General features: G+C 39.7%; 1 protein-coding gene across 2 annotated transcripts in view; it reads left to right on the plus strand.

Annotated features, from left to right (window-relative positions):
- Positions 1 to 12,470, plus strand: part of Mamdc2 (MAM domain containing 2) — a 162,422-nt gene that overhangs the window by 96,775 nt on the left and 53,177 nt on the right. For both annotated transcript variants that reach the window (XM_077108653.1, XM_076843457.2), the window contains exons 8-9: positions 6,201 to 6,344; positions 11,141 to 11,406. In XM_077108653.1, coding sequence (XP_076964768.1) covers positions 6,201 to 6,344; positions 11,141 to 11,406 — 410 coding nt within the window. The remainder of the gene's footprint in view (positions 1 to 6,200; positions 6,345 to 11,140; positions 11,407 to 12,470) is intronic.

The following is a 12,470-nucleotide window of genomic DNA, read 5'->3' on the forward strand; positions in this document are numbered from 1 at the left end:
TAACTCAAAATGTATTATGAAATAAATGTTTTAGAATAAGAAAGATGACAATATATTAATGATAACCTAGATAAATGGCATTGACCTTACCATTTAGTGAATTTGTTTCCTGGAGAGACCCAGGGAGACACTCTGATCACCCATCTTATTAATGAGTTCTTGTTCTAGGTTTTGGAGCATGGAAAATAACATTTTTTAAAAAAGAATTTTTTTCTTAGTTAGAGATGACACAATACCTTTATTTTATTATTATTTTTATATGGTGCTGAGGATTGAACCCAATGCCTCACACATGCTAGGTAGGTGCTCTACCACTAAGCCTCAAACACCAGTCCCAGGAAATAACTTCTGAACCTGACTTTCAGTTAAGAGACTTGCTCGTCAGTAATAGGGTTTCAGATATATTCTACTATCAAGGAGACTAAGAAAAATAGTATTTTCTACTTGAGCTAAATTATTATCTCCAAATTAAAAATCTAATTTGCTTAAACTAATTTTTTGCTAATTCTGATTTTTTTAAAAGTAGATAAATAGCTTGTCAGGGTGGCACATGTCTGTAATCCCAGCGGCTCCTGAAGCTGAGTCTGAAGGATCGTGAGTTCACAGCCAGACTTAGCAAAAGCAAGGCACTAAGCAACTCATTGAGACCCTGTCTCTAAATAAAATACAAAATAGGGCTGGGGATGTGATTCAGTGGTGGAGTGCCCCTGAGGTCAATCCCTCATACACCCCTCCTCAACAAGTAAAGAACAGATAGAATCCGGCTGGATTTATATGTTTTATCATTTTTCGAGTGTGTATGTGAGTGCTACATATAAAACCCAGGGCTCTCACACAAGCATTCTACCACTGAGTGACACACCCAGCTCCCATTTTATACATTTTAAGTGATTGAACCCAAATAATATCAAAGAGTATCTAAGTTTGACAAAAACACAGAAACCAAAACTGTTTCACTTCTCCTAAAATTTGATGACTTCTTAATTCCACCAGCTAATATTTTAATTATGTTAGCAATAATTTCACAACCTCTTTATCAGTATTTTTAGGATGTTCCTCTTCTCTGTTACTAGACATTTATATTGAATTTTATATTTCCATGTTATATATGTGAGAGAAGAAATATTTACTCAATATCTGCACTGGATTGAGGGTGAGATGAAGAAGTAGCTGGGAGGTAATGGGATCAACCTTAATAAATGCTCTGCTTTTTAAAAAGATTCAGAATATGTGTAAGCTCTTGCCTACCACATTGGTGGTCTCACTAGTGAAAGCGAAAAATTCCAGCAAAATGAGACCCATTTAAGATGTCTGGTAGGCCCTCAGTAGGTAAAAACACAGCCCACATAGAAACCTCTTCCCTGCAGGAACCCCCTCTGAATTCATTTTTATACCAGTAGGTTCATGGAGGCTTCATACTGGTCTTCAGAACTTCCCACCACACCAACTTGGCTTTAAAGTGGTTTAGTTCTATCATCACAGTGGTATACTTAAGAACCAGGAATTTGGATTCACATCCCTATTCTGCCACTTACAATCTGTGTGATGTTGGTCATGGTATTTAACCTCTTTGAGACTCCATTTTCACAACTATGGAGCAAGGATGGAAGAATCTGTTTTATAGAGTGGTTGGGAAGATTTATGTGTTAATGTCTGTTACGGCATAGCATAGAGTAAGAGACCAAAAAATGATTGGTCGTGAGACAGTATTATTAATTCAATTTTCAAAATGTGCCCATCCCTTTTCTGAAGAACAGGGAGTCAGACTGAAGTGAAAGAAAACCAGCAGCAGGCACAGCCTGTGTGTCAACTGAATCCACTTCACTGAGCAGCTGTGGGGCTGACTCAGAGTCTCTAGAAGCTTAACCCTTTGACTTTTATACTTCATCTTGCATTTCACAAATAGTTTATGCCCTTCTGTTTTATAACAGGTGCCAACTTTTTTTCCTTTTCTTGGTTAGCTCCAGACTTCTTGTCTTTCCTTTCCCCAGCTGGAGCTAGAGTTTTCTTACCTCATCTCTCTAATAGTCTGAGACAGGAATTATTTCATCATGTGAAGGATCACATTCCCACCATCTAGCTGGCTTTAAAGTTAATTCAGACCTGAAATGCATCACATAATTACAGATGTTTAACACTAATATCACATATCCCCCCAGGATTCTTCCAGAAAACAGTGATACTTGCCTCCCCACTTTAGCTAACACTCTAAAAATATGCTCTCCTTTTGGTTGAGAAGTCTTTGAATGCCTCATAAGCCATCCTGTTCACTTTTAGGAATCCTGCCTGGATGCCCAATCCCAAACTGATAGCCCCACTGCTCTGCCATATGCAGGCCCGACATCTTCTCTGAGCTTGAGTCCACCTAATCCCCAGGTGAAGGTCGGAGAGATCCCTGACACTCACTGTATTCCTCTCAGAGGATCACTGCCTGAATCCTTGAATCTTCTCTGCCTAGTCAGTGGCCCAGCCCCATGTGTCATCAACGTTCTCCAGGAGAATGCCAGGTCCCACTCACTCTTCCCCAAGACAGCTTTGGTTTATATCCACCTGCTTTAGGGCCTGGCTTATTTGAAATAAAGATGCCCTGCAAATTCAGCAGCCTTCAGAGCACACCATATACAGTGTCTCTCTTTTAGTACTACAGGGGCTGATGAGCCTCTTAGATCTAAAGAACTGATGATGAGTTGGTCTCCATGAACTCCATGGAGCAGAGGAAAGGATGAGAAGCACTCCCCAACTGTTCTTCTCAATTGTAACACACTCCAGCTAATTAGATTATCTTCAAAGGCTCTTACTTCCAAGAAGTTCAAATGTCAGAAAGCAAGTAATTAAAAGTTACATGATGATGCTTTTCTGGTAACTTGCTTCATGGGGCTTTGTATCTTTTTTCCTGATCATCAACTGATGCTTAGGGGCTTCCACCTGTGCTTCGAATATGTTATTAACACTCCCCAGTAGCTCATTTTGTGATCACCACTTGATCCATAAACAAGCTTGAAGCAAAGGCTTGGCCTCTACCCCTGATCTCCAGGCAGCTCTACGTGAGTCAAAAAAAAAAAAAAAAAAAAAAAAAAAAAGCCCTCTGGCCCCATCTTCCACAACTGCATACTGTCTTAGGGCAAATGAGCATTCTAGGGGAAGAAGATTTAGTATTAAAGTTAATTTTTGAGATTTTGTTTATATCAGACCACAGACAAATCTGCTGCTAAGACTAAGTATTTAGTAAAACAATATAATCCCACTATGAGGACACTCAATATAATCACCCATGGTGACTCAGTTCATCACCATGATCCTTGCTTACTTTCAAGTTTTGTTTTGTTTTGTTTTTTAATAGACTTCATTTTTAGAGCACTTTTAAGTTCACAGAAAAATTGAGCAGAAAGTACAGAGATTTTTTTACATACCTCTCCCCCAATAAATATCAATGTCAACCAGATTCTAGTTTACACTAAGGTTCATTCTTGGTATTGTATATTTTATGGGTTTGGACAAATTTATACTGACATATATTCCCCATTGTAGTGTTATACAGAATATCTCTCCCTGCCCTGCCAACTGCTGATCTTTTTATTGTCTCCTTAGTTTTGCATTTTCTAGAATGCCGTATAGATGAACTCATAGTATTTAGCTATTTCATATTGGTTCCTTCACTTAGTAATATGCATTTAAGTTTCCTCTATGTCTTTTGGTGGCTCAGTAGCTCATTTCTTTTCAGCAATAATGTTCCATTTTCTTGGTATGCCGCAATTTACACCCACTCACCTACTGAAGGACATCTTGGTTGCTTTTGTGCTTTAGTGGTTAGAAATAAAAACTGCCATAAACTTTTAGGTTTTACTATTATCTGCCACCTCATCCTACACATAAAATAAATGGGCTAAGATTCTCTTGCAGCCACCCAAAAGTGCTGCTTTGAGATTCATTCCTGATGAATAATTTCATTTTGTGCATAGCAAATGGGAATACCACACCAATTCCTGAGCTTCATGGCCATCTGTAGATTTTGGATTTTCCTCTGTTTTTTTCTTTACTAAGTAGCAGAGGATTGGCTAAGATTAAGAGCATCATGAGATTTCCTGTGGCCTCAAATCTCCATGGGAGAATATTGAAGGATCCTTGTTTGTATGACATCAGAGTCATTTTTCACAGACTTTGTCTTCAGGACTTAAGATACAACCTGGTGCTGACAGAATCAGGACAGAACAGGGTGGGGACTAATCCACCAGCCTTAGAGTACTGAGAATTCTCTTCCTCTCCTTTTCTCCTGTCTGGCTTATTAAAGTTTGTCCCTATAGCACATGACCTCAGATAGTATCAGGTTCCAGTTATACAGGAACAATTTCTTCCTATTCACTTTTGGTTATGTGTTGTTAGTCACTTATTTTCTTAATTTTGTGTTTTTGAGACTCTATTTTTATATCATTTCAAACTCAGACAAAATCAGCACCTATATTCCAGAGAACTGTCATATACTCTCCTCCTGAGTCTACAAAGTGTTAACATTTTGCCTTCTTTGCTTTAGCAACCACTTAAGAGTAGGTTGGGGGCTGGGGCTGTAGCTCAGTGGTAGAGTGCCTGCCTAGCATGTGTGAGGCACTGGGTTTCATCCTCAGCACCACATATAAATAAATAAATAAATAAAGATATTGTGTCCATCTACAACTAAAAATAAAAGAGTAGGTTGCAAACATCAAGCCTTTACACTATGTATTTATAAAACCAAACATATTCAGCAACAGAACTAAAGAATGATTACAAAGTTTGAGAAGTTTAATGCTGATACAATATTTTCAACTAACTTTCAGTTCATATGATGATTTCTCCAATTGCTCTTATAATGTCCTTAATAGCTCTCTGGGTCAGGATTGAATTTTGGATCCCTCCTTGCATTTAGTGTCATGCCTCTTTCCCCGTCTTTAATCTGGGCCAGTTTCTAAATCTAAATCTAAATCTGAAGTTTTCTTTCTTTGAAAATTGACAAATTGAAAGCAAGTGAGTCTTTATTCCTAAACAGCTTCCTGTGCCGCCAGCTCACAGGAAGAACTTAAATGTCTCTCAAGATGATTACCCAGTTATACAAATTAGCATCCTCTCTCCCTGACCCCAGAATATTCTACCAGCATGCAGACTAGGATCACATTTAGCTAAACTGAACATGTCTCAGACTACTATCGTCACATCCCCTCTGGACCCAGAGGGCAATCTACAATATAAATAGTGAGATTTATGAGTCATTTGTTAATAGGACTAGATATATTTTTTTTATTCTCAAAAGTGCAGATATCTTTTATGTTCCATTCCCTTCAGGTAATCTGGGCTGTGGTGATATTTATAGACCGAGATAAATAATACCAGAACTCTGCAAAGTCAGAATAATAGCAGCCCCCTGTTAGAACTGGTGCAACTTTTGAGCCAGGTATGGTGGTGCGCACCAGGTGTGGTGGTAGTAGAATCCCAACTATTAAGAATTATAGCTACTATGGAATCCCAGCTATTCAGGAGATGGAGACAGGAGGATCACAAGTTCAAGGCCAGCCTGGGCAATTTAGCAAGATCAGTCTCAAAATAAAAATAAAAAGGGGCTGGAGATATATAGCACCCCTGGGCCCCATTCCTAGTACTGAAAAAAAAAAAAATGGTGTAGCTTGGAATTGTGTGGTTTACACTAAGTATTGATTTTCTCCAAGCACATAAGCTCATACTACCAAGGCCAATTATAAACAGATCCAGGCTATACTTCTGACAGAGATTCATCAACAAAGGAAAATTGTTTCTGGAAAATATTATCTTCAAAATAATATTTCTTACAGAAAAATTAAGAATCTCTTAAAAATCCGTTCCTTTCTGTTTTAAACTTGAGTGAATTTTGAGCTGTCAAGGATATGAACAAATGCTCTGAATCTTTACATCTCAAGAGGAAATTCCTTTTGAAATCTGGTACTTATTTATTTTTAAGAGAAAGTGAACAGGGCTTCTTCCTCCCCTCCCCATAGAGAGGAAAAGAACAATTTTCCTGTCATGTTGCAACATTGGTTTGATGCTACCCATCAGCCTGCCACTCAAGTAAAAATATTTTGTTGTGTTTTACCTCCAAAAGTCTCCCCTGGCACAACTGTAACCATGTCTGTCAGTCAGCTGATGTAGTCCTTTGAGGTCATTGGGCTTGACTATAACTTTGGTTCTCATTTTCTCAGAGCTTCCTTTCAGTGATGTGGAAGCAAGCTGCAATTTTGAGGAAGATTTCTGCAACTTTTACCAAGATAAAGAAGGTCCAGGTTGGACCCGAGTGAAAGTAAAGCCAAACGTGTACCGGGCTGGAGACCACACCACAGGCTTTGGTAAGTCGGGAGTTTCACATGGGACATCTTGGTGTGGTGTTCATGCATCATTGGCCATTTTTACTCCTTACCTATGTCAAAACCGAAAGAAAGAGAGAGAAGGAGAGAGAAAACAAGCAAGCAAGCCGGCAGGCAGGCAGGCAGGCAGGCATCTCTGAGGAAGTAAAGATAATCAGTAATGTTGTGTTTGACCATTTTTTAAAATTGTAATTCAAGTTGGCTATACAAGCAAAAGTATCTGCCTATTAATTAAATAGCCAAGCCTTTGAAAATTATTTTGCTGTTCACTTTAAATGAAATACTCTTTCAAACTTATTGGATTCTGTTTATATGAATTCTCCAGAATAGATACATAGAGACAGAAGGCAGATTAGTGGTTGCCAGGGACTGGAGTGGGAGGAACTAAGGAGTGACTGTTTAATGGATACAGGGTTTGCTTTGGGGGTGATGAAATTGTTCTGGAACAAGATAGCTGTGATGGTTGTACAGTATTGTGAATGTGCTGAATTGTGCACTTTAAATTGTTAAAATTGTAATTGTATGTTATATATTTTATGTTGTGTGTAAAAAATATATATCATGGGAAGAAAAGATGCTACTAAACAATGGGTGTGATCTATGAGGAGCTCTTAGAAACCAGTTTGAGCACCTTGTGTATGGATTCATATTTCTTTAATGACATACTTTGTGGATCTCACCCCAGGAGAGATTGGTAGAAATAATTTCATCGCAAGGCACACACTGTCTCATTCATTTATTCATCAGGTATTTGTATCCTGGTGAATTTTCTCTGATGCCAATAAAACTGAAGTTACAGGTCCCCTCACTTGCACAGGCCCTGAGAAAGGGCTTAGAAGGAGCCATCATAACATTGAACCTGTTATTTGATATTATTCTGTTCTTAGAGATTTCCCAATTTGTAGAAATGCAGGCCCTAGAAAAACTATTCTGACCTGACCACATGAATGCCCAGAATATAAAGTAATAGTGAGTCAGATATGAATCCTACTCTTGCTGGCTGACAATCATTTCAATGGATAAGCGAAATGTTAGAAAAATGTGTACACAATACACTTCTCAGGAAGAAAATTATTCCTGCCGGGTAGGAAATCTTCCTTTCCATCCTAGTTTCTGTGGCTGGAGCTGAGAATTACACTGACATAAGACATATAACAGGAGAAAAACATACACATTTTATTTAGTATGTTTACATGTACACAGAAGTCTTCATAAGAAAAATGGAAGAATTAAAGAAACACATAGGCCTGAGAGAACTTATTTATCAATTTTAATGAAAAATGATTAAACTGTGCAGAAGTGACAAGACAAAGGAAAAGGGTTGAAGCTTCCCGGGATACTAAATTATGGGAAAGTGACTAGGACATATGTGGGGGAAAGTAATGGAAGATAAGGGTTATTTTAGTAGGTTTGTTTGTACAAATCCACTTTAATATCATCTTCCAATAGAAAAAACATTAACTCCCAGTCCCTGGTGATTAAAATACTCTTCCCTTCCTGGAACAGGGTGCTGGGAAGACACCTTGTTCATGGGAAGTTTTATGACATGGTTTTAGGTAGAAAGAGGGAGGGCAGAGAGCCCTGCTGTTGCAATGGGTCAAAGGTGTGATTTATGCCATCCAGGGGGAGAAATAAAAAATGTCCACGTACTTCTGCCCTACTCAATGCTTTATTCACCTAAATCACTCAATATAATTTCACTCTATAGGTTCTTAATCAAGGAAATGACAATCCTTAATGCTAGGCACTGCAATAGACATAATCAATTCACAGCAAACAATTCTAGATTAATTCTAAGCACTGCAAACACACTTAATCATGACAGGCTAATTGACAGACATTCCTTCTGCATGCTAAGTGACTTGTTTGTGCCTGTCACATCAAAAGTCTCAAGCCTTAGGTTTAAAGTCCAGCAGATGCACACTCAGACCAGGAACAGGTCTGGTCAGGTCAGGAACCAAGGCAGGCTTCTCCTGAGAGGGCTGTAGGGAGAAGTTGCACCTCTCGCCAGGGTAAAGATGTGGCTGTAGAGTCTGAGAGGTAAGAAAAATGCAGAGGATCAGCAAACAATGAAAAGTATTGGGATGTCAGTCCAGGTCCTCATCAGGTTCTCAGCATGAGGGCATCATTGTCGACTCTGAATGTCTGTTCATTTTCTCCAATATTTATATCAAATTTTTGGGCTTTTGACCCCTCTTTTAATCCTTATCAGTTGCCACCAGGTCTCTCAGTGACATCATTTACCCTAGGGTTAAAACATCTGGTCTGGTGGTCCCCACACTGATCTTTTCACCTTTCCTTCTTATCGGGTAAGGATAACCTGCCAGAGGCTTCACTCTTGAGTTTATCAGGGTAGGGAGAAGTGACTAGTTTGTGCCTGAGGGCCATACTGGAGGGCTCCACTAGGCTTGGCTGGTGAAACTGCAGGTTTCAAACTGGAGTTTTAAAATGGCTCAGGCTTAAGTCCATCCTTACACTTTCTGCCTCTGCTGTTTCTCAAGTATTCTTCAACTCAAAATAATCAGCACTCCAAGAGGCTCATCTGGCAGCAACACATCTGGTCTCCTTCAGTGAATATGAGAATCCAGAGAGGAACCTGACTTGGCTTGGGGATTCAGGGAAGGTTTCTCTGAGAGAAGTTGCAATTAGCTGAAAAAGTGTGAGTAACCAAACAGAGTTGAGAAGTGTCTGTAAAGGCTTTGAAAAGAGCTGATCACACCAACACATAGAAAGGTTAACATGACTGTACCATGGGGAAGTGGTGGTGAGAGTGGAGGACATGAAGTTATTGAGGGAGATAGGTTATGGATGCAGCAGACCACAGTAAGTGCTGGAGATTTGATCATAAAGAAAATGAGAATGTAATGCCAGATTCGTGGGACTCCAGTAGACCTCCAGGAGCTGAATCCGATGCAATCACACAAGAGTCTTTATTGCAAGCTTGAGCCTGGACTCACAACCGTTTCTTACGCAGTGGTCCCGAGGAGTGAATCCTGGTCCTTTGTTCAGTGAGATTTTATAGGTTTTGGGGGGATACTCTATGCATCATTTCACAACACAAGAAAAGCAAACAACAACTCTTAACATTGATTAGCACATTCGCTGGCGGGAACAAGTTGTGTAAGGGTGATTGGTTAGTACAAGAGGGGGATTGGTTTGAACTGATTGGTTTAATCCATGAGGGGTGTACGTGCTAAACTACATGGTTTCCTACATGTTATCAACCACCCAGACTGTTGGGGGGTCATCTGGCATCCCAGGTATTCTCCCTGTCTCATGCTGATTGGTGGTGGCTAGGGGGTTGCTATGGGTCCTCACTTGCCTAACTGAGTCAGGGACACCTGGCTCTGCAGATCTTTCCTGTTGTTTGCAGACAAACAATTCAGCAGGTGGCTATCTGCCCAGGAGTGCTCTATGGGTTTTTCCAAGGACAAGGGTCACACTCCCTCCCTCTGAACAGACCTTGAGGTAGAAGCTGCCTTCAAAAATGGAGTCACATCAGTTTCTCAAGAAGCCATTGAAAGACTTTAAGCAGAGAAGATAAGGATTAAATTTAGGATTCTTAAAGGTTGTTCTGGCTCTTGAGTGGCCACCATATTAATCTACCCCGGCTGCAGTAACAAAGTACCTCAGACAGGGCTGCTTAAACAACAGAAATGCATTGTCTCAGGGCTCTGCTAGCTAGGTGAAGGCCTAGGGGCCCCAGGGTTGTTTCTGGGGAGGCCTCTCTTCCTGGCTTGCAGGCAGCCTCTTTCTCACGGTGTCCTCACATATCCTTAAGAGGAAAGAGAGTGAGCTTTGGTGTCTCTTCCTTATCTTATAAAGTGAGTTAAATAAATGGTTAGAACTAAACTGTAGAGCAAACACTGAGGTACCCAGAAAGAAAAAAAATAAATAAAAACAGGAGGATGAGCAGAAAAGGAAATATAAACTAATTTTTTTTTTTCTTTTCTGCCCTGGCTTTCTAGGATACATAGACCTATTTTAAGTTGACTTTGTGGGTGGAAGGACAGGTGGGAGGGAGAGGTTCCTGTCCTTCTTTATGTTATTTAGAAGAAATAAGGGAAGAACATAGATCTTCAGCACCCTCTAATTAGAAACCTATTCTTTGGGGACAGGTTTAAACATGATCAGGAGAGGAGTAGGTTCTATCTAGACACACAAATGCCACAAAGCCTGTCAGACCAGCTAGTCATACTTTCCAGCCCTACTGGTCACTGCAAAGTGAGGACGGAAAAGTAAACTCTGGGCCTTCCATTCACTATGACCTGGTACTATGTATACCACCTAAGTCAGCCGGTTCACACCAGCAGCTCTTAGCCCCAAGCTGACTTCATCCCTTTCATTTTATAAAAAGTGTTACTCTTAACTGATGACTAGAATCTGGGCATATGAAGTAGGAAATCTATACTAGTTCATGAAAATGACTTAGGATTGCAGAAAGTTTCATTTGCAATGGAGGCACATGGATGTTTTTTATCACTTAAAAATCCCTTTTTGGGGCTGTGGTTGTGGCTCAGCTGTAGAGCCCTGATCTAGCATGTGCGAGACCCTGGGTTTGATCCTCAGCACCACATAAAAATAAATAAATAAAATAAAGGTATTGTGTCCAACTACGTCTAAAAATTAAGCATTTTTTAAAACTTTCTTGCATTTGTAGCCTATGGGAATAGTTTCTGCTGGTAAATCCCACTACCTTTAGCTACATTTGCCGTTTGATAATCTGGGGTAGATTATTTTGCCTTGCTGTTATACTAAATGCTTTGTCTTGTTGACAGGATATTACTTGCTGGCCAACACGAAGTTTACTTCTCAGCCTGGCTACATTGGAAGGCTTTATGGTCCCTCCTTACCTGGAAACTTACAGTATTGCCTACGTTTTTATTATGCCATCTATGGGTTTTTGAAAATGAGTGACACCTTAGCAGTTTATATCTTTGAAGAAAATCACGTAGTTCAAGAGAAGATTTGGTCCCTGCTTGAGTCCCCAAGGGGTGTTTGGATGCAAGCTGAAATCACCTTTAAGAAGCCCATGCCTACCAAGGTACAGTAGAACCGTTACATCTTTTTTCCAACGCCATAATTGGACTGGACTAGTGAATTCCTGTTTAGTCACTGTCAGCTGGTAATGTGTTATGTCCCTTATATTTAGGCACTCAGCCCTGCCCCCACACACTACACAAGCCATGTACAAGTTATTCCTTCAGTTCTTCTTCAATCTGGGTCTCCAGATCATGACTATCCAGGGAGTTTGGTTATTTTTTATTTAAGGTCTCCTGTAGATTGTCCTCAGACTATAGTATATGAAAACATTCTCTCTCTCTCTCTCTCTCTCTCTCTCTCTCTCACACACACACACACACACACACACACACAACACACACACACACACATACACACACATGTAAGAATGCTAGGATTTAAAAACAGATGAAATCACTGAGCCTGGTCCAGCGTTAAATGTTTAAGGTCAACAACCTAAGGCTCTACTGTGTATAGGATGGGAACAGGATGTATGCTCAAAGTATAGATCCAACCCTGCCCCAGTCAGAGAATTTACATGAGGGATTCATCAGCAGCTAACCCTGATAGCAACAAAAATACAAAATATCTTTATTGCAGAGGAAAGGCAAAAACAAAACAAAACAAAACAAAAAAAGCCTAATCTCCTAGGCTTCCCAACTCATAAACTTAAGAAAATTTTTCAGATATAATAAATTCTGTCAACTACAACCCAGAAATGAAACTAGTGTGGAAAGATCCATTTTGTTTCAGCCTATCAATTAATCAACAAATATTTCTTGAGTATCCTTTCTGTGCAAGATAAGGGCCCACAGAAACATGAAAAAGGTCCTTTTCTCCAAACAGATGATTGGTACAATGGGAGTTCAGTAAATATTTTTGAATGAATTAATGAATCAGTTGATCACATTCATTGTCCAAGAAATGCTCAAAGTCCAGAATCCCTAGGAAAAGCTTCAAACCTGGGAAAGTAGGAGAACCTTCATCACAAATCTTCGTAGCCTGAACTTCTCTTAGTTATAACCACCTGGATAGAATCATAGCTGTATCCATCTAGAACTTCTTGTTAAAGAAATGTTGTACATG

The sequence above is a fragment of the Callospermophilus lateralis genome, chromosome 2, assembly GCF_048772815.1.
Source record: "Callospermophilus lateralis isolate mCalLat2 chromosome 2, mCalLat2.hap1, whole genome shotgun sequence".
NCBI classification, from domain to species: domain Eukaryota; kingdom Metazoa; phylum Chordata; class Mammalia; order Rodentia; family Sciuridae; genus Callospermophilus; species Callospermophilus lateralis.